This window comes from Patagioenas fasciata, chromosome 9 (assembly GCF_037038585.1).
Source record: "Patagioenas fasciata isolate bPatFas1 chromosome 9, bPatFas1.hap1, whole genome shotgun sequence".
NCBI lineage: Eukaryota > Metazoa > Chordata > Aves > Columbiformes > Columbidae > Patagioenas > Patagioenas fasciata.
Genome location: NC_092528.1, coordinates 19127287 through 19148288, shown reverse-complemented (window position 1 = coordinate 19148288; position 21002 = coordinate 19127287). Strand labels below are relative to the sequence as shown.

Sequence of the window (21002 nt, the reverse complement as noted above, 5' to 3'; positions counted from 1 at the left end):
CCATGCAAGGCATTTGCTTCTCAGAGCTGCCGCTGACCCGGACCTGTCCTCCATGGGATGCCCAGGGCAGGAGTTTCTGCTTCCTAATGGGGCCCAGGGCTAATAACCACCAGACTGTCAGGAATGTCCTGCTGTGCCAAGAAAAGCCTGCTCGGTTGAAATCGCCTGGTGTCCTATTTTTAGAGGTTAATGTAATTGTGCTGTGCTTTCTCACTGGCCTTGCTTGTCAGTATGTTCCTCTGTAATCTCCACTGAAGCAGGAGTCGCCACAGTGAGGCAGGTTGCTTCAATTTCAGAGTTGCTGGTAAAGCTGGTAGTACAGCATGTAGGTGCCCCAGGCTGTGCCTGCTGTGAAGACCAGCAGAAGTCATGGGGAATGTGTTTGAACTTTCCTTCTCCTGCCCCGCTCTGACTTTTTGGCTCCTGGGGCCATGGCGTGTGTACAGCACTGAGCGGGAGTGACCTGCCATGGTGATCTTGGAGGACGCATGTGGGTTGTGAGTGGCTGAACCCCCATGTGGTGTGTGACCATGGGGTAGAAGACTCAAAGGGAATGGGGTTCTCACATCCCTGGATGTGTGTGCTCATTCCCTTTCAGCCTTTCTATGGAGGTCACTGGAGGAACAAGAGGATTCAGACAACCAGCCAGGTTCACACAGGCCCCCAAACAGCATCAAACTTGAATCCTTGTTTCAGCCAGTGATCCAGGAGGGAGGACACCAGGGAGTCCCTATGATACATTTGATCTTGATTGTCCTGGCTGCCTGAAATGTGTTTTCCAGAGTACATTTAAAATAAACAAAGAAGCAAAAAAAAAACCCCAAACTACTTATTTTAGTTGTCTTGATGATGTTTAAGTGATGGTGGGTAGCTTCTGCTTAGAATCTTTTATAGGGTCTATCTTTATGACATTATTTTGATGAAGCAAAATCTTTTGTGAATTTCAGAGTATAAAAGAGGAGGGAATTTTTTTCTCTTTCCCCAGATGGAGTTCATTGGAGTAAGCCAGCTGTCATTCATCCACGACCTGGGACCAAAGGGCATGTGAGTCCTGAGCTGTGTCTTTGTCAGTTACAGTTCACAAAGAGCAGAGCCTTTTAAATAAATATTGTTCAAATTGATAGTTTTCCTTTATTGCAAATAACTGACTGGGGGAAAATTTTGCTATCCGAATAGAAAATATTAATGTTGAGAGAGAAATGCTACAGCTTTGGGAAACAGTTTTGAGGGCCCTGCTGTGTGAGACATGGGCTGCAGCTCACGCACTGGCTCATGAGGTTTCTCCAATTCTCTCCCTGAAATGTCTTGACCTGCTTGTTCTCATGCTTGTGCTATAAAACAGGGCCCTGCACTCTTTAAATCTGCATGATATCCTTTTGTAGTGTTATTTTTGCCCTGTTGCCAGCTTTTACGGCAGTGGTACAGAGGCTGCTCAGGCACACATGGAGGCAGGAGAAGCCATCCCTGGGACCAGGGGCTGAGAGTTCAGCAGGGATCCTCCACCTGAGAGACGTCCTGCAGCTCCAGGAGAACCGTGCTGCCCGTCCTGACCGTGTTTCTGTCCTTGCAGAGAAGGGTTGATCATGAAGCGCTCCGGGGGCCACCGCATCCCTGGCCTGAACTGCTGCGGCCAAGGAAGGATGTGCTACCGATGGTCCAAGAGGTACTGCTGGGATGGGGAAAGGTGGCGATGCTTTGTGCTCCTCCGTCACACGTACAAAAACCCTCATTTGTCTTTTTCTCCCAAAAAGTCTGCAAGGGAGATTCTTGCGGGTTTGTTTGTTTGTTTGTTTTACAAAAGCCATGGATTTTCAAATCAGAAGGGTCTGGAGGCTCTTTTCCCCTGATCCTCCTCTGTGGAGGATGGTGTGTGTTTGTTGATTGTTTTTATGGTTTTTTCTCCTGCCTTGGTGTTCATAGAAGGGATGTGTTGCTCCGGGGGAAAACTGGGATTTCCTACAGCACTGAGGTGGCAGAAATGGCATTAATCCCCTGGCCTGTGCCCAGCTTTCCCTGCTGCAGGAGTGCCCACGGGGCTTCGTGACTTTGGAAGGGGACACAGCTGGTGACACTGCCCAGGCCAGGCTTCAGCTGCATTTTCTGAGCTTCCTTTCTTCAATTTACAAAAAGAAAATCAATTAATAGAAACACTGGCTGGGCTGCTTTGGAGCTGGATCAAATCAGACAGGACCTGCAGCAGTAAGGAGCTCTGTTTGGTGTAAATAACCTTGGAATTAAATATGTTTGCTTCTTCCTTATTACTGCATGTGCGTAAATACAGGGGTTTTTTTGGGACCTTTTATGAGCCATACCATTCCCATGTCCATTCCTGCTGCAGACAGAAGTAACTTACTGTTCCCATGCCTTTATCTTCAGTGTTGGAGCTCAGTGTATCCTGGGGCTGCAGCACAGGGAAATGTGTTATGGAGGAGTGTGTGTGTTACCAGCTGACATCCCAAAAACAGGGTATTTCCTGGAGCTTGCCCTCCCTTGGGCAAATCTTTCCTTTTGGAAATCCAAATAGCACATATCTGTCCGAGAGTGACGATTTCTTGGTCTGTAAGAGCTTCCCCAAGCATTATCCACTCTTGGATTTTAGTGGGCTGTTGTTAGTTTTATCTTAAATTCTGTTTTCCAATAAAACCTTTCTGTGTTCTTGTGAAGAAAAGGTACTATTTCTTCATAGGCTTTCAAATTTTACAGATGATCTCCATAATGAGTACACAAAGAGATGAAGATGTGACCTTCTTCCAGGTCAAATCATTAAATTGTTTCCAATTATTATTTATTTTTTATGCAAAAAAACCATCTTTTCCTCTTGATACCCCTCAGTTAACTCTGCTCTACGTTATGCAGAACTCAGGCTTTAGTGGGGACAGTAGCACATCCAGCTCTGATGGATCTTAATTTTCACTTAGAGCCTGAAAAGGGGATGGAAGTGTTTGAGTGGGATTGTGTGCAGAGTGACACAAGAGGGCACCGAATCCCTGCCATGGCCTGCCGGGACTGACAGCCTGTGCATCAATAAATATGCAAATAACAAAATATTTCACAATGAGGGTTGTGTAAGTGAGGGATTTTAGGGCATGTCAGGCTGGGGGCACAGTTTCCCCCTCAAGCATGGGGCAGACTGTGGTTGTCCTTTTCCCAAAACAGCTTTGCCGTGGGCATTGGAGGTTTATACCCCAAATTAATTTCACTTATCATGGTAGGTTGGGTGTGTTGTGGCCACAGGGGCTATGGAAGGAGATGAAGAAGAGGACAGTGGGGTGATGCCATGAATGGGCATGGAGAGCTACCTGGGAAAACTGGAAAGGCAAATGCTTGGAAATGTACTTTGTGGGGATGTTTGGAGTGAAATCATGGGCCAAATGGAGAGGGGGGAGTTATTTTAACACCAGATGAGAGGTGATGCTGGGATAACTTTTTCAGGGCCCTGAAAGCAAAGGAAAAAATATGGGATCTGGAAGTAGATGAGGAGCTGAGGCTGTTACTAAAGATACAAGGAAGAACAGATTTTTATGGTATTTTCTGTTGCTTTGTGTGTTTCTGAGTGTGCAGAAGAATGAGGCGGAGGTCTGGTGGTGGAGACCTGTGTGGGACAGAGGGGGCTGGTTACCCCAGCTACGCCGCAGGGGGAGAAAAAATTAGAAATGCCATTCACAGTAAAAAATGTGGTGTTTGTTTTTCTGTTTTTTCCCAGAGTTGCTTTCAGGCTATGGTATTTAAGTAAAACCTGCTGGTCATCTCTCATCATGTGTTTCTAACAGGGTGCCTGTTGCTTGGCAATAAAAGCTTTCCCGTTTATATATTTTGATAGGAGTTAAAGTGATCCTAGCATCATAATTAATGTTACAAATGTCAAGTAATTCTCTTATTGCCTCTCTATATAGCATACAAGTTGAATAAAAACAAGAATCTTTGTTGCACCTTGCCCAGTGCTGGAGCACCTGGCTGGGAGGTTTGTGAGCAGGGAGGGTCTCACTGATTTTGTTAGACACAAAACCACATATTTTCAAAGGCTCCTGTACAAGGGAGTCATGCAAATAACTCTGAAAGTTTTATATTGAATCCAAACTCATTACCCAGGTTCATAAAATAGGTACTATTTTGCTCAAGAAAACCATACACTGGACTAGCACCTGAAAAGAAATTTTAACTTAGTTGAATTCTTTCCTTTCCCTGATGAATGATTTGCACTTGTTTTGAAGGAAACACCTTTACACTTCATTAGTTTTTCATGGCTCATGTGTTGAAGAGCAGCATGGGGGAACCACAAGTGACCTGGTTGCTGTGCCCGTACAGGTGGCTGGTGGTGAAGGACTCTTTCCTGCTCTACATGAAGCCAGACTCGGGGGCCATTGCCTTTGTCCTGCTGGTAGATAAGGAATTCAACATTAAAATAGGCCAGAAAGAAACAGAAACTAAATATGGGTTGCAGATCGACAATCTCTCTAGGTAAGAAATACAGTCTTTATTCTGACCTCTTTTTTTTTTGTTGTTTTTTTTCCCACCCTTTGCTTTTGCTTTTTTAAGGAAGAATTGATGCTTTGCTCTGGAAGGAGTTAACAAGGTGTGGGAGCTGCCGTGGAGCAGCTGCTGGTGTGTTTATGCCTGCTGGGGATTTGGCCCCTAATGCTAATTGTTTCCGATGTCTTAATGAGGCATTTGGAGCCTCAGCTGCTGTTTGTCCATCCCTGCGGTTCTTGCTCAGGCCTAGGGGTACAGTGCACATTGAGTTGCACGGTCTGTTTTTGCAGTGGTTGCTCTCAGTAATTTTCTAGGCACTCTGTTCCTCTGTGCTGCAAGCAGGGACACATTCCTCTGCATCCCAATTGAAGAATTAGAATAGAATCATAGAAGAGTTTGGGTTGGAAGGGACTTTCAAAGGTCATCTAGTCCAACCCCCATGTTACCCAAAAGGTAGAGTAGTTGGGATAAAGAGGTATTTAATATTTTTACGGTAGCATACAGTATAAATTCATCTTTTGAAAAATATATCATAAACTAGGTCCAGCTCTTCTCCAAGTGAAGCTGGTACTCTTAATTTAAATCTGGTGGATTTTTTTTATACTCAGCAGAGCAACACTGTGGTATTCACTTGGATCAGTTCAGTGCTGATTTATTCTTCTGCAGACAAAAGAGCAAAGACCTTTGCTATTCCTTACTTCTTGCTTGAATAAAACATGACTGATAGAGGTGTATTAGTCAACATGAGTAGACAGTGAGGAGCAGTCCAATTAAATTTGCATAGCTTCAGCATCCTGTCTCACACACCTTCTGTTTTACAGGTCACTGATTTTGAAGTGTAACAGCTACAGACATGCCCAGTGGTGGAGACAGGGCATCGATGAATTCATTCAGAAGCATGGCAAGGCCTTCCTCAAGGAGCATCGCTTTGGCTCCTACGCAGCCGTGCAGGAGAACACGCTGGCCAAGTGGTGAGGACCATGTCACAGTGTCCTGGGTGCTGTCACCTGCTGTGGTGATGGCACACGCCTGCTCGCGTTAGCCCGGGTCTGATGGACAGAACTGGTTGCGTTTGATGATAATTAGACAAGTTGCAAAAAATGAGGCTTTCTTCACTAAGAACAGAATAGCAGTACTGGTGACAGGAGTGCTTTGATCCTTTGCATCACAGCTAATAGCATTTTGAAACATCAGGTTCTATTTGAATTTGAGCATGTTTGGTATTTATTATTGTAAAGATAAAAATTATGTTTTGATGCACATTTAATTGGCAGGATGCTTATGAATTAAAAACAGAAATACTCTTTCACAAAGACATGCCTGGCTTCAATTTTATCCCAGTTTCTGATTCTGGAAACACTGTTTCTTAAGGGTTTAGGTCTTTGGGGTCTGGGTTTTAAGGCCATGTGAAGGCAGATGCTATTGAAAACTTTTGCCTCTTTGGCTACTCCCTTGTCTATTGCTCCCTCCTGGAGCAGCTGTGCTGCAGCCTGTCCTGCCTGTGCTCCTCTGCAGCTGATGGTCTGGTCATGTCCTTCATGCTCTGAAATGCAAGATATGTCCTGCTCACAGCATTTGCAAGGCTAATTCTCATCCTGTAGTGAAGTATTGCCCTTCCAGGCAGCATGGATGTGTTCAAATGGAAATGTCACTCATCTGATTGAGGAGCAGCATCAGATTCAGGCCTTGCAGATTGGCTTTGCAATGAAAGAGAATCAGCAAATGCAAATTTGGGTATAGTCTGAGAGTGACTGGTCTTTATGCGTACAGCATTCCCACAAGAAATCCTCCGACAAATCCTCCTATCTCTTGTGTAACCTAATTGCACTAAGCCATTCCCAGAAGCGCCTCAAAAAAATTGATTCTAGCTGGAACCAAACCCTCACATTGCTCTCACTGCAGCTTCTGCCCTGCAGCGATCTCTGCCCAAATAATTGCCATAAATCAAGGCGAACACCACTCTGCCGTCCTTTTCTGAGAGTCAAACCTAGCTTGCATGTCAAGTAAAACCCGAGAATATTGTGTGTGGTTGGCAGAAGTACAAAGTGGCACTTAATAATATCTTATTGTGCTATTTCATTAAGCTACTCATAGCAGCATGAAATTCTCTCTAATTCTCAAAATTAGGTTTGTGTTTGCGTTTGAGAAGATGATGTAAATGTCATTTAACACAGAACCTCGTCGGTCTTCCACTACGGACTTTATTTAAGGAAGGGGGAGGAAACCTAAATCTCTGTACTGTGTTTGCTTTTACAGGTATGTCAATGCTAAGTGGTACTTTGAAGACGTCGCAAATGCCATGGAAGCTGCGAAGGAGGAAATTTTCATCACAGATTGGTGGTGTGTACTTAGATATTTGGATGTTGACCAAGCATCTCTCTCAGGACGTTCCCGACAATGCAACACTGTTGGGAGGCCCTATGGCATGGCAGCGAGCCGTGTGGCCAGATGGTTTGGCAGCACACCCAAACATCTCCTTGTGTTGTATTCAAAGGCCTTTTCAGGAGGGTTGGCAGCAAAAGCGCATGCTTGAAATCGACGGCTTGATTGTCTCCTTCCACGGAAAGGCCTGAAATGGCACAAAGGCACCACCTGAATTAAAAATGTTATGGCTTGCTGTGCAAGTCAGGAGCGTAAATCACTACAAATCCAAGGGATGAGAATGTTTTTTGGTGTATAAGGGAACAGGGACACTCAAACACCTCTGACAGTGCTCTTCCCGTGTCATTTTGCTTGGGACCATCCTTTCAGCTCCTCCTCAGTGTTTTGGGGAGTCTCATGCCAGTGATGAGAACATCTTGGGAGGTGTGATTTTGACCTGCCAGGCAATGGAGGGGAAATTTTGTCATCCTTTCCCTGAGCTGTGTGGCTGCTGACGGACCTGGCTCTGCACCCTTCTTAACTAGTAATTCAATATGTTTGTGCAGTGCTCTGTTTCCTGTTTGAGGCAGGAAAAGAGTGTTCTCACAGGCTCAGGACAGAGTTTCTTGGCTGGACACCGTTTGCCTGTGTTTTGCCTTTGTGGAGGCCGATCTGGCTGAGTCAGGCTAGACTTTGGGGATGGGATGGGATGGGATGGGATGGGATGGGCAGGCTCCCAAGCTATGTCCTCTTTAACCTTGGGCACATTTATGTGCTCCTCTTTCTCCATCTGTAAAATAAACCTCTTACTACTAATCTACTGCCCATAGGAACTGGGAGGATTAATTCTTAGGTAGCAATTATGAGAAAACTAAACACTCTTACTGGGGCAAACCTGTTTCCTAATGTGACCACAGATAAACTCAGTGCTTCTGGATCCCCATGTGGTACAATCAGGTATTAATGCAAAAATTGCATTTCAGACCCATTGCCTCGTACCATTTTATCCAGACAATTGTTAATGTACCTTGGAATTGCAAAACTTATCTTAAACTCCAACTTTCAGATATAAATGCCGTTTTCTAAGCACGTTTTTAGGATGTAACAATATGCTTTAATCAAGCACAAGTTCCCATGCTCAGTATGAAAGTAAAGGAATGAAGTTCTGTCACCTTCCTGTGCAGGAGTTAGAGGAGATTGCTTAATTATTCCTTGTAATCCTTAAAGCTATGAATCAATAAAATGTCCTGTTGAGAGATCATATTGCTTTGTCTTTAGGCAGGAAGGAAAATTGAGCACAAATCTATTCTGCTCAGCTTAAGTACCAGGAGAACTGAAATCCCACTCTTATTTATTTTTTTACATCTACACATTTCTTTCGAATCTGCCTTGGGATTTTCTTTCGTTGCATCTTTCTTCCATAGATAGAATCCAAGTTTCTCCATTTGTACATCACTGTTAAATTTGGTCTCATGGGTTGTTGAATACCAAGATGAATATGCTGGACACATCTCCTGCTCTCTATAATTCTCTGTTATTAAAAAACAAAGAGCATGACATTGGAGAACGCATCACTTTGGGACATGAGCCTTCACATCCGCTTTATATAAACTTTGATTTCTTTGCTTCCCAAGTTGATTATTTAGGCCAACACTTTGTTTGCAGACTACATATGCTGTGTTTTTTCCACCCCCTCTATTTTTTTAGGCTGAGCCCAGAAATCTTCATGAAACGACCCGTTGTGGAAGGAAACCGCTGGCGGCTGGACTGCATCCTCAAGCGGAAAGCAGTAAGTGAGCTCCAACTGCAACCTTCGCCCTGCAGAAGACCCCATGTGCCCACCCAGTTACAGGGTCATACTGGGACTGGAGCGTTTGCACCCTTTGGTTTGGTAGTGATGAGAGTTAGAGCTGGCCTAGCCTCACTTCAGGTGGCCTCAGAAAACAACTCGTTTTGATTTTTCTCTCCATTTGTGTTTGGAAGAGCTCAGAGGCAGGAGGTTAGACCCTCTCATTGACCCTTCAAGGTTTGGGTCACTTAAGCCTTGCATTATGACTACCCAGCTCCTGGTGGGGTCAAAGAGCTGTTGCTGTCAGGGGCTCTCCTTGTGGTACGTGTAATTCAGAGGTACGGGAAAGACTGAGCACTTTTGGTGGCTCTTAGTAGATGGTTTGTAGGTGACTGTTGTGCAGATCCTGGCTGTCATTACCACGTGCTGTGTCTCTGTGCTGCGGTTTTCCAAGCTGAAGCTGTGAAAGACCCAGTCAGTCTGGCAAGAAAATAATTATGTCATTAGCAAAAAGTCACTTGGTATAATCCAGAGGTTCATGCTATCTCACGATAGCCTTCTCATTTGCTTTTCTTTTCTGTACTTCATACATTGTGTAGGTCCTTGCTACAACTAAACACTAAAGAACTGGTGTTCTTGCTGTTCACCCATCATTCCTTGCTATAGTGAAGAAGTGCCTGTTGACCTTAAACATTGTCCTGGTGTTCCCCAGCCCTGTTATCCCTGGTGGAGCCTCCCTTGCCCTCATCCTGCCTGGACCAGGCTGCCCAAAGCTCTTCTTGTCCTTTCACAGCTGCTAGCATTGATAATAATGAATTTTAGTGGTAAGAAAAGCCAAAGCCTGAAAGGCTTTTTTGTTTTTATTATTATTATTTTTTTTATTTCCAAGGACAACTTATATGATTAGAAAATATTTAAATCTTTTGGTAGCTGCCTCTTATTGAGTGTATGTCTCCTGGTTTCCTTTGTTCCTACCCACCCCTTTCTATATTCTCATGGCTCTTGTGACCCCTAAGAGGAGGAGGATGAGGTGTCCCCTCCCTGCCTGTCCCTTCTCAGGTGGAGACTCTAGTCTGGAGGGTCCTGGTGCATTGCTGTGGAGAAGGGATGTGTGGAAAGGGCTTCACCAAAGCATGGGAAAAAAACCAAAACAAGTGGCATCACGTTCCCCAGAGCTGGACTCTGGTGTTCGGCTTGTTTACATGACTCAGAGAGTTGAACTCCTGTTTGCATTGCCGTGTTATCTGAGACCATAAATGCCCATGTTCAGTAAGCAAATGCTTGTATAAACTTGATAAGGCTTTTTTCCCCTCTCTGTTTTAATTTCTCCTTCTCTGCTGTTGCTGTTCCTCATGAACAGAAAAGCTCAGACCTGCAGTTGACTTGGTGCCTTCCCTGAACCTCCTGTTCAGGATTCCCATACAAAGCTCTGTGCTATTGCACACTCTCCTTTCTTGTGCAGCATGTTGAGATATGAGCAACTGCAACTACAACCTTTGTTTCTCTTTGAGCATTTTCATCTCAGAAAACAGTTTATTTTGTTGCTGGCTGTACTCTGCTTTCCAATTACATGTCTGGATCCAGATTATAGAGAGCAAGTTTCATGGAGCCAAGTGAGCCAGGCAGAGAAGCTGAGCATGATGTTTGTGAATGTCGCTGATCTTCAGTTCTTCACCCAGCCCCTGATAACGGCAGGGCTGGGAATGGTGGTTTGTCCCACATGAGCAGTGAGTCAGGAAGGGAGTCGCGGCCAGGAAAGTCTCTTGAACTTGTGATGTGTTAGAAGGGCAGAAGTCCAAGTGGATGTCCTGAAGTAGTCTTTGACTCCCTCCCCTTCCAAACCAGTTGTAATCGCAGTCCTCGCCCTTCTGCATGCCTAGAAAAAAAGAGTTTTGTGTGTCTGACTGTTGTTGATTTGTAGTCTTATGTTCTGGCAAATGCAAACACTGCCACAGGGCTAACTCGCTGGAAGAATTTGGCTTTGTTTGTCATGTTGACATGGATTTTCCTATGGCTATAAATACCTTGTAAGAGAGAGAAGTGTTTTAAGGTTAGTTCCTGGAAATACTTGCCTGCTCTCTCACTTGTGGTATTTCCTTGGTTTGGCAGAGTGGTTGGCAAGCTGATGTCTGTGTTGGGGTATGGCCGTCCTTTATGTGGGCTGCCCTGGGCTTCTCTGGGTGCTCTGAGGAGCAGAATATCCTTCACAATTTGGAGACTGCCTGAGCTCTCAGTAGCAGCTTCATGGGAACAGGAACTTAAAAGGCTGTGAAAAGTTTAGGTTCCAGGTTTAAACTGGCAGACTTCACTGCAGGATTTTAAACTGTGCTGATTTATGGCAACTGAAGGTGTCCCAGTGTGTGACCAGCATCTGCTGAGGTTTGGGAAGTACTTGGCAGTTTTGAAAGTGCTTTAACAAGTGTCCTTAGAAACTCTCCTGCAGATGACATTCTGCTCATGGAAAGCACCATCCTTTGAGCACTGCTCACTGTATTCCAGGAGCTTATTCGGCTTCACCAGCAGAAAAAAACTTCTTTGCTGATGTTGTGTTGATGACATTCCCTTTAGGAGAGGGATGTCCATATGACTACATTGCTATTGTTGTCCTGCAGATGCTGGTAGCTATAGGCAGACCTCAAGGCAACATGAAACACCAGAAAACTGAACTGAATCACCTTTTCAAAATTTTACCTCAAAAGATGTTTAAAAGGAGCAACTGTAAGAATGACCTGTTGATGGGTTTCAGCATAGGTCAGCTCTTTACACATGAATCCAGATACTGAACCTTTCTCTGGAGGCTGAAGAGCTTTCCTAAGCATGCTTTGGGGCCAACATACTGCATCTGGAAGAGCATAACTAGGGAAAAATAACCTCAGCCTGCATCTCTGTAGGCACAACATGCTTGCTGCCTCTTTGGCCATTTCTGAAGCAGGGAAAAGCTGTGTCCATTAAAATACCTGCACCCTGTGTGTTTCTTCTTATTTCTGACAGCAACAAGGAGTGAGGATTTTCGTTATGCTGTACAAAGAAGTGGAACTTGCCCTAGGGATCAACAGTGAATACAGCAAGCGGACGCTAATGCGCCTCCATCCAAACATTAAGGTAACTGTGCATCGGGCAGTTGTATGGAGGACATTTGCACTCATTTGCTCTCGATAGCTGGTGTTGACCCTCAGTGTATTTGGGTGTAAACTGGAAGAACAGTGTTTCCCACCATTACAGTGGGAATAGCCCGAGAAGACATTACCCATATGGTTATTGCCGCATCTGGCAACTTCATTTCTTTAGGTTATAATTGAACATAAAATTGCTTGATTTAGACTTGCCAAAGCAACTATTCATCTAATTCACAGAAAACATATTTCGTGTGACGAGTTAATGGGGTTACATCAAATGGAAAATTACATTTTGAGAATGTTGTCTCATTTCGGCATTTCTGTTCGTACACAGATGACGATTCAACACTGGATGTTTACGTTCCCATCATAAACGAACAGCATCGTGCTGTCCTGTGCTGTTCCACTGCTGCTCTGCCATCGAGCAGAAAATGGGTTGTGACAGATGAACCAGTCAATAAGGCTAGATCCAGTCTCTTGAAATTAGAGACATGCACATTTTAATGAGCAATAAGATATATATTATGCATGAGAGTGGCTAACAAACTGCTGGAATAATAGATTTATTGTCACTTGATCAGCTGACATGGTGAAGAGAACCATCGATTCACCACCATCTTCACAGCAAGAGTGGAAGGCGAAACTGGAAGATACAAGCTATTTGTGTAACAGATTTTGGGAGCAGCCAGGTGTAACTCTCTAGCTTTTTTCCCCAAGAAGCTGGTCTAATGGCTCTACCTTAACATAAAAAATAAAACCATACACTCTATGCTTAGATATAGAAATTATTTTACCATAAACACATGTCAAAAAGAATCTCATAAACAAATGCCAAGTGACTTGCTGATTTTAAATGAGGAAAAAAACAGCCAACTTCTCATTTCACTTATGTAGTGGCAACAACTAAAGAAGTGAGTCAGATCACCAATATGTTGTTTTCTTTTAGAACAGGCTCTATGTTTGAAAGCTCAGCTATTATAGCTCTACTGAAAGTGTGATTTATTTGTTGAAACAGTTTCCTTGACTATGGTCCTCTTATGAACGCTGTTGTTGTGTGACCTATCCCAACGTCAGTAACCACTGCTGCTTGGGAACTACAATCAACTCAGGGGGAGCCGCGTAGCTTCAGTAATCCCAGCAGTCTGTGTGGATGCATCTTTTAAAAACTCCAGTGTTTCCCAGCCAAAAAAAGCTGAGGTGTGAATTGGGTCATGAGACTGACCTTGGGTTCTCGTTCTCCCCTCAGGTGATGAGACACCCAGACCATGTGTCCTCCTCCGTGTACCTCTGGGCCCACCACGAGAAGCTTGTCATCGTTGACCAGTCTGTGGCGTTTGTGGGTGGCATTGACCTGGCATATGGCAGGTGGGACGATGATGAGCATCGCCTGACGGACGTGGGCAGCGTGAAACGAATGACGGCGGTGAAGTCGGTGTCATCGACCAACCTAGCGGTAAGGGAGCTTGCTTCAGCTCGTGGCCACCTTCACCATCGGTGTGTCAGGTTTGTAGTGAGGATGTAACTGCTTCTGAGTGTAGGGTTGGGTTTAGGAGATTTAAAGATTAATAGGAATAGGAAGGAGGAGGTATCTACACATCAAATGACTCTTTAGGGCTAGATCCTGACCAGCCCTTGCTAGGGCGTGGAGACGGACAGCTGGGTTTCCCCTGGAGCACAATTTGGAGATGACATTCTTAATAAAACCTAGCTAGAAATGCATGGTAGGCACTCGTGAAGTGCTTTAGACTTCTGGATGTTCAGACCCTCAGCAGGTGCCTTCTTGCTGAGCTTTCTGTTAACCTGGGTCTGTATGCATCTGAAGATCTCTAAAACATTTTAAGAGGTCTAGATTTATGAAGAATTTCAAGGGCAGTAATAATCCAGAGTAAATGTATAGGATTGAAGTAGGTACTGTTAGCATTAATGGGGTTTTCTGTCATGTACTTCATTGGTACAGACTCACTCAAAAGCATTTGTAGTTCCCACAGAAGTCTGTCTTTGTCACGGAGCAAAACTTGGCTTCTGGTTGTTTCTGAGCACTTATATGCACGATAATCTGTAATTAAATGGGGATGTGTCTGTAAATCACCTATAGCAATGTCTTGTGTCTTTTAAGTCTGCAGCGGAGCCATCTGAACATGTCCCACTGCAATCTCAAGCTCCATCCCCAGAAAACCACTTGCTCCAGAGAAATGCTGATGATGCCCCAGACACATCAAAAATGAAAGGAATAGGCAAACCCAAAAAGTTTTCAACTTTCAGTATTTACAAGCATCTCCATAAGCACGGCATACACCATGCTGACAGCGTCAGCAGCATAGACAGTGAATCAAGTAAGTAATGTTTTTCAACTAAAAAAACATATAAAGCATGTATGGAGGTGGGTGGGTGGGTGTACACACAGATTCACATAATATCTAGCATAATGTGTTCTTTGTAAGGGAGAAAAGTTGATGAATTTCTTAACTATCAGAAGAATAACTGTGTAGTCAATAAATAAATTTGTATCAGTGCAAAATATACAAGAAAAGCTTTAGGTGGATTTGCATTTAGTTCATTAGGAATTGTCATGAGCCATTAGATTATGTGATATAGTGTATACGATATCTGATGTTTATACTGCTGGAAAATTTTTGTTCTGCAAGGCAGAGTTGGATCTTTCATTTTTCAACTTATATTTATTATAATGAGAGAAACAATTTCAGAATGTGATTATCCCCACTTGTAGGCTAGTGTTACCTAGGTTTAAGTTGGTTCACTTAAATGGAAATATTCCTAGTTTACCCACTTACTAGAGAGGTGAGACTATTCAACAGTTGAATATCTGAATGCAGCTTTTAATTCCTCACATTGAAAGCAAGTTCAAAGCTAAAGTTCCAAGGATCAGCATGACATTTGTTCCAGCATGGAGTCCTTCCTGAAATCTGTTTCTGAAGTCCTCAGCTCCTGAAGCTCTATACTGCTTGAGGTTGGGCATTTGTCTGAGTTTCCATCCCTCCCTGCAGACCTTACTCCTGCCTCAGGCCAGAGGAAGCCTTGCTGGAGCATTGTTTGCAGTCACCTCAGGACATAGCCGTGGCTTTGCTATTTCAACATATTTTATTTAAAACCAGCCAGATCTTGAATTTAGTCCTTTGTCTGTTGGTCACTTGTAGTTTCAGCAAACTGATGTCTCATTTGAGCTCCTGTCACACAAGGTGTCTTCAGACAGGATCCAGCAGCAGTATGGCAGAAGTGGACGTGTGCATTTGCCATATATAGGGCATCTTGACTTTCTGCAGGTTACTGTAACCCCAATAGAAGTCAACCGAATATAATCCAGAGCTTAAAGCCCCATCTGAAAATGTTCCATCACCACACTGAATCCAAACAGGGGCTCGCTGAGCCTCGAGAGGGTAAGTGGTGGAAGGCAGAGGTGCAGATCCTTTTAGGCTTCAGCTGCCGATGTTTTTGCTTTGTAACACTGGTGAGAGTTAGGTTGGGTGCCAGGATCAGCCTTAGCTGCTTGTTCTCCCAGCATCTTTAGCACCCCTCTGAGGACTGCTGATGGAAGAGCCTTCTCCAGAAACTGCAAAAACTGCAGCATAAATAATAATGTAAAACTAAACCAAAAAGCCCAACACAACAAACTAACCCTTCCCCCCCTGCCCCCCCAAAAAAAAAGGCAATAAAAATAGCAGGCAAGAGTTGAGGAAACAGCCGATTCTGGTAGATGCTCATTTCAGTAGTTCTCTTCTTGGGAAGAAAAGGGACCTGTTACTGGAATTGAGGACTTCCACACCAGATATTTTAAGATAAGTCTGATGCAGGAAGAGAAATGCAAGCAGAGAGAGGAAACCTGTATTTGGATGAAGACTTGGGGGACCCCCCCTTTTGCCCCTTATTAAAATCTATTAAAACATACTCGATTGAGAAAGGAGTGAGGTGGTTATGAGCTCTGAGCTGTTCTGACCTTCTGGACCGAGGTTGAAAGGACCTGTCTCAGTATGGTACCTCATCAAGGTACCTTTGAGCTCTGATATGGGGTGAGGAACAGTTCTTCAACATCCTCTTCTTGCCAGCTTCTTCCTCTAAGGCACTGATTGCCGATTATAAAATATTGGTTATCAAGTAGTGGTAGGTAACAAGGAAGAGGTGCATTTGCTTCATGGAAACGAAGTGTGGTCTCCCCTGTGGTCACGTCATGCTCATCCATGAGTCAATGTCAGTCACTGAAAAATGTTTTGGCAGGATGGTGTGTCCCACCCATTCCCATTCGAACGTGCTGAGTCAGCAGTTCCCCAGCTCCACCTGGACTCTCACTAGAAGCTCCTGCTTCCCAAGGCAGCTGTGGAGCATCCCTGCTGTGTGGCATGTCTGGCATGGCTTGGCTGGGGTGGCGGCAGAGCTGGCAGGGCTTGCTTTGTGTTAACCTGTCTTGCTGCACTGCCAATGTGTGTTTTGTTGATGGCTGAAAGGGATTTTTTTATTTTCTTGGTCCTAAAGGGTTTTTGTGGTTACCTGGTGATGTCGTTGGGTTAGGAGAAGGCTTCTGATGCTGGCATGTTACTGTGTAATTACTGCACTAATATTTGGTACAGTAGATGAAGGCTGTTCTCAGGGTCAGGAAATAAGGCTAGTTAACCAAAAATGTTGGCCTAGACTATAAATATTTTTCTTAGGAGAGAGAAAAGAGAGTTCAGTCTGCACCCAAAAGATGTGCTCTAGAAAAGAGATCCTGTTAGGAGGAATCATAGAACCGTTTGGTTGGAAGAGACCCTCAAGATCATCAGTTCCAACCATTAACCTAGTACTGGCACTAAACCATGTCCCTAAGGACCTCCGTATATCTGACAATATTTTAGGCCATTTTTAATCACCATCTGTTTGGAATTCGGGGTCCCTTTGTTCAACATGTAAAATGGTATCAAAAGATGACATTGTTATTATTTGGAAAAACGAAATAAACCAAACAAAACCTGCTGTACTAAATGAGGGAACATGAAATTTTTAATCATCTCATTTTAGTTTATAAGGACTAGCTTCTATTGGAGGAGATACCCCCTGCTATAGAGTCAAAGTCATAAAACCTCTAGCAGAGAAGTTGAAAGTAGTTCATTAGTATTGTAAAATATATTAAGTGGATGATACATGTGATATATCTGTACATATATCCACTAAGGTCGGTCACAGCTGGGAGTGGAGTCCCATGTGGTGACATTTAGGTGTCACAGGACAGTGGAAAGACAAATGATTCTAAGGTAATTTTTTAGTTCCATGTAGAGAGAATTCAGCATCTACTCTTTTTGTTTCTGTAGCAGACTCATATATATAACATGTCCTGATTGTATAACAAACAGTAAAATAGGGATGAAAAAAATACTAACATGCATGCTTCAAAACACCAGGGAGAATGGGGAGAAACCATCTTCAGCCAACTGGGACAGGCAGGTCCCACCAGTGCTTTTCCATGACACTGGCTCTCTCACCAACAATGTGCGATGGACAGCCGTGACTTTTTGTGTTTCTGTGATCTCGTTTGCCTGTGACAGATAAAGGATCCATCCGCAGCATGAAGACAGGTGTTGGTGAGCTGCTTGGGGAAACCAGGTTCTGGCATGGAAAAGACTATTGCAACTTTGTCTTTAAAGACTGGGTTCAACTTGACAAGCCTTTTGCTGGTAAGTGCCTTTGTACCCTGGAAGTTATTACTTTCCCCTGTTCTGCACCTTTTCAGTCTCCAAATGTATTGTTATTTTTTCATGCTTCTGAGACAGAGATAATGAGGCTATTTTGGTTTGGCTGTTAGGAAGAAGCAGAAAAACTTGCTTTGAGAACTTCTAGGGCCAATTATGTGGTTATGGTCCATGGACTTAGACTGCTGGCAATTACATGGTAAATCTAAATTCATCAGCACAGCCCTTGGTGCCATGTCCCAGAAACTTCAATTTGAGGAGGGGGACGCTGCACTTTTCCACGTTTCTTTCCTTTGAAGTCCAAACGTGTTTTCCTGTCCCGCAGACTTCATTGACAGATACACTACCCCGAGGATGCCCTGGCACGACATCGCCTCCGCGGTGCACGGCAAAGCGGCCCGGGATGTCGCCCGACATTTCATCCAGCGCTGGAACTTCACCAAGGTAGGGTGTGGGCATCGCTACTGGGGGCACAGAAATAACTACAGCCCCTTCCTCATCCACGTGCCCTCCCCCAGGCATGCTTTTTATATCTTCTACATTACTTTGTTATGTTTCAGTCTCTTAAAGGATTTTTTTCTTTTCCCAGATTATGAAGCCCAAATACCGATCCCTGTCCTACCCGTTCCTGTTGCCAAAATCTCAGCAAACGGCTAATGAGTTGAAGTATCAGGTGCCCGAGGCTGTTCATGCCACAGTCCAGGTGGGTGTTGATGGTCTCCTGCTCATGCACTCTGAAGAGAGTCTGTTCTGGATCTTTCCAGCGGGAAGTGTCGATGCCTGACAGACCCTCTGCAGAACTTGAAAACGTGAAATGAAAAACTCCTATTTAAATTTATCTCACAGCATAGGTGGTCAGATCCTCAATTACAATAAAATAATGCAACTCTTTCAGTAGAGATGCATTAATTTACACATCTGTCTTTGAGATAAGAGGACCAAGCTGTATGCAGTACTCAAGTTGTAGGAATGTCACAACTTTGTATAGCTGTGTAATTTTTCTGCTTTGTTTTCTACTGTTCTTCTTCTGAAGCCTAACTTTTATGGTTTGGGAAGGCCTGATGAGTTGAGGTTACCCACTGAATATTTATCCCATATCTTGGAGAAATCTCCCAGGCTTCTGACACCTCGCTCAGACAGGTACCACTCAGAGCCCAGCATTAAGTGGAGTCTTGGGACTGTTGCTTTTTGCGTTGAACTTCATCTGCATTTTATTATGCAGCCACTGAGCCCTGTGGGTCTTCTGCAGTTCTGCACAGTCAGGCCATAGTCTTGTTTGTGGCAGTCATCCTCACAGTCACAACTGGCAAGCTGCCTCTAATAAAATACCCAATTAGCTATATTGATTGCATATACTGAATGCTACTTTTATCCAGCAGAAATGTGGACTTATTGAAGAATACAAAGTTAGAATAGTTATGCTGAAGCAGCAAAACAATTGTGTGTCTCTGTGGATGAAAGATGTATGAAATAAGCACAATTAGATCAAAGCCAGGAAGAAGGCATGCCTTTGCTCTTTGTCAGGAGTGGTCCACCCAGATGACAGCAATGCTTGGGGAAGCTTGATGTAATAAGATGCATTTTTCTGAGTTTGTGGGTTGCCAGAGCATTGTCTACTCCTCCCCGCGTGGTGTGAGGGATGGCCAGCACAGGGATCGTGTCATGGATCTTGGGTGTTTTACATCAGCCTCCAAAACAATGCTCCTGGCTGTTGAGAAATAGTCTTGCTTCAGGCATCATCATGCTTCCCTGTGGTTGTAAATGCCACCCCAGCTGTGTCTGTGACACCAGCATTTTGGGAGACTTTGTTCTCATCTAAGTGTCCCCAGAGCATGCTCTAACCACAAGATAAGCCTTAGCTTTTAAATCATGGATTTTGCTGTAGCAAAAAGTTAAGCTCTACTGATTACAGAGCTGGAAGCAGTTCCCACAGGAGAAACTAAACTGAGCGCAGTCTAGGTTCAACTTTCCTTCAGTGCACACTGCAGAGCTGCTGGCCCAGGGCACCAGCCCGCGGGAGAAGAGGGTGAAGTTCAGACGGTGGCTGCTAAATGTCATACACATCAACGCTGAGTGATGGGTGAGCTGTTTGAACACACGCTTCATCACAACATTGTTGGGGCATTGCAAATAACTGATACTTCCAGGAAATGAGTGGCTGTCCTCAGTGGTACCTTAAACAGCAAAAAGAGAGCAGATTAAAAGAGAGCAGGTTTGTCTTGTCAATTATTCATTTGAAACTACCTTCCTCATATTTAATTTATGTCAAATTGCAGCTTTTAGGGAACTGTCAAGGTAGCCCAACCCTGCATATAGCCAGATAATTAAAATTATACGTATTATGCTGAAAACGTGTTGCTCTGCAATGTACCAGCCCTGCTGGTACAAGGGAAGGCTGCAGGATGAGAGCATTTGCAGCACTGAACATGGTGGAAGTGGTGACAGTGGCTTCTCTACCCAGGCTGCTGTGCCCTGCCTGTGTGCAGGTCCCTTGTCCCCAGGCTGCTTGATCTCCTAGATCTCCCAGGCGTGGTTTTGCATGCACGTACTATACTTTTGGCTGTCTCCTCCATAATGCTCCCATTGGCCTGGTATCCAGTGATCACTGGATGACGAAAGTGCCCTGAGCATCCTTGAAGTCTCCGCTGTGGGTCAGGGAGCACCTCAGGCTCTCCTCATGATAAGGGTTTCAGATTTGGCTGCTGCAGAAGATGGGGAGAAGGGAGGACACCTGCAGCCTGGTTCTGACCCCCTCCCTGCTCCCAGTTGCCTTTTTCTGGGACTCCTGGGCTGTGCATTGGGGTGTCTCTGCATGGCTCTTCCCTTCCTGCAGCCACAAGAGTATCAGCCTCTTGCCTGTCCTAAATTACCCTAAAATACCTAATGCCTAAATTACCCTAAAATCTTTTGCCAACTTTTTTGTCCAGAAAAATTAGAGCAATGTTATTGTTCTTCTTGACTACCACCCAGACCCATGTTATTTCCATTTTGGGGCTGTGTAGTGACTTTACAGGCAGAAGTTACTGCCCCGAGGTAAAATCCAGCATCCAGTGACTGTCCTTGGCTGTGGGGTGATAGAAGAAAGTCTGGCTGCCAGTTTGCTTGTTTCAGAGCTTGTTTGCAAATCTGCCTTCAATTGTGGGCAGATCAGAGGAAGGGAAAACACAAAGGATCTGTGGGGATTGCAATGTTGCTGCAAGCCTGAGCCCCTGACCTGTCAGCAACAGATTTTAACCTCATTGTACCATCTGGTTTTGCTCTCCTTTGTTAGAGGAGAGGAGCAGGAAAGTATTTCTGGGAGGGTGGGGATGGCAGGAGGGGCACTGATGGGGACTTTGCCCTGGGCAGGGAGGATGGATGCAGCATGCATGAAAAACTACGTGGAGGTACCGGCTGGGAAGGGGGAAAGGAGTCTGTCAACACCACGGGTTAGTCGAACGTGGTCTCTCATCCTCTTTTGTGTGAACTTCTGGGCTCTACTCACAATAGCAATGTGATTGCATATCAGTTTTTGCAAGAGTCACATATCCATCTGCCAAAGGCACTGTGAGGTTTTTTTTCCATTTCTCTATTTCCGTTCCAGGATTTGCA

At 44.4% G+C, this 21002-nt stretch overlaps 2 protein-coding genes across 5 annotated transcripts in view; both read left to right on the top strand.

Moving 5' to 3' along the window:
* The window catches only part of TNIK (TRAF2 and NCK interacting kinase), a 418581-nt gene that overhangs the window by 202370 nt on the left and 195209 nt on the right, over positions 1–21002 (top strand). The window lies entirely within an intron of this gene.
* Positions 1–21002, top strand: part of PLD1 (phospholipase D1) — a 76766-nt gene that overhangs the window by 37311 nt on the left and 18453 nt on the right. For 2 of the 4 annotated variants that reach the window (XM_065844155.2, XM_065844154.2), the window contains 13 exons: positions 986–1044; positions 1571–1663; positions 4306–4458; positions 5292–5441; positions 6727–6810; positions 8539–8620; positions 11612–11722; positions 12983–13189; positions 13853–14069; positions 15018–15131; positions 17268–17396; positions 17737–17855; positions 18001–18114. In XM_065844155.2, coding sequence (XP_065700227.1) covers positions 986–1044; positions 1571–1663; positions 4306–4458; positions 5292–5441; positions 6727–6810; positions 8539–8620; positions 11612–11722; positions 12983–13189; positions 13853–14069; positions 15018–15131; positions 17268–17396; positions 17737–17855; positions 18001–18114 — 1632 coding nt within the window. The remainder of the gene's footprint in view (positions 1–985; positions 1045–1570; positions 1664–4305; positions 4459–5291; positions 5442–6726; positions 6811–8538; positions 8621–11611; positions 11723–12982; positions 13190–13852; positions 14070–15017; positions 15132–17267; positions 17397–17736; positions 17856–18000; positions 18115–21002) is intronic. The other 2 variants (XM_071812561.1, XM_065844157.2) reach the window with 2 other exon arrangements.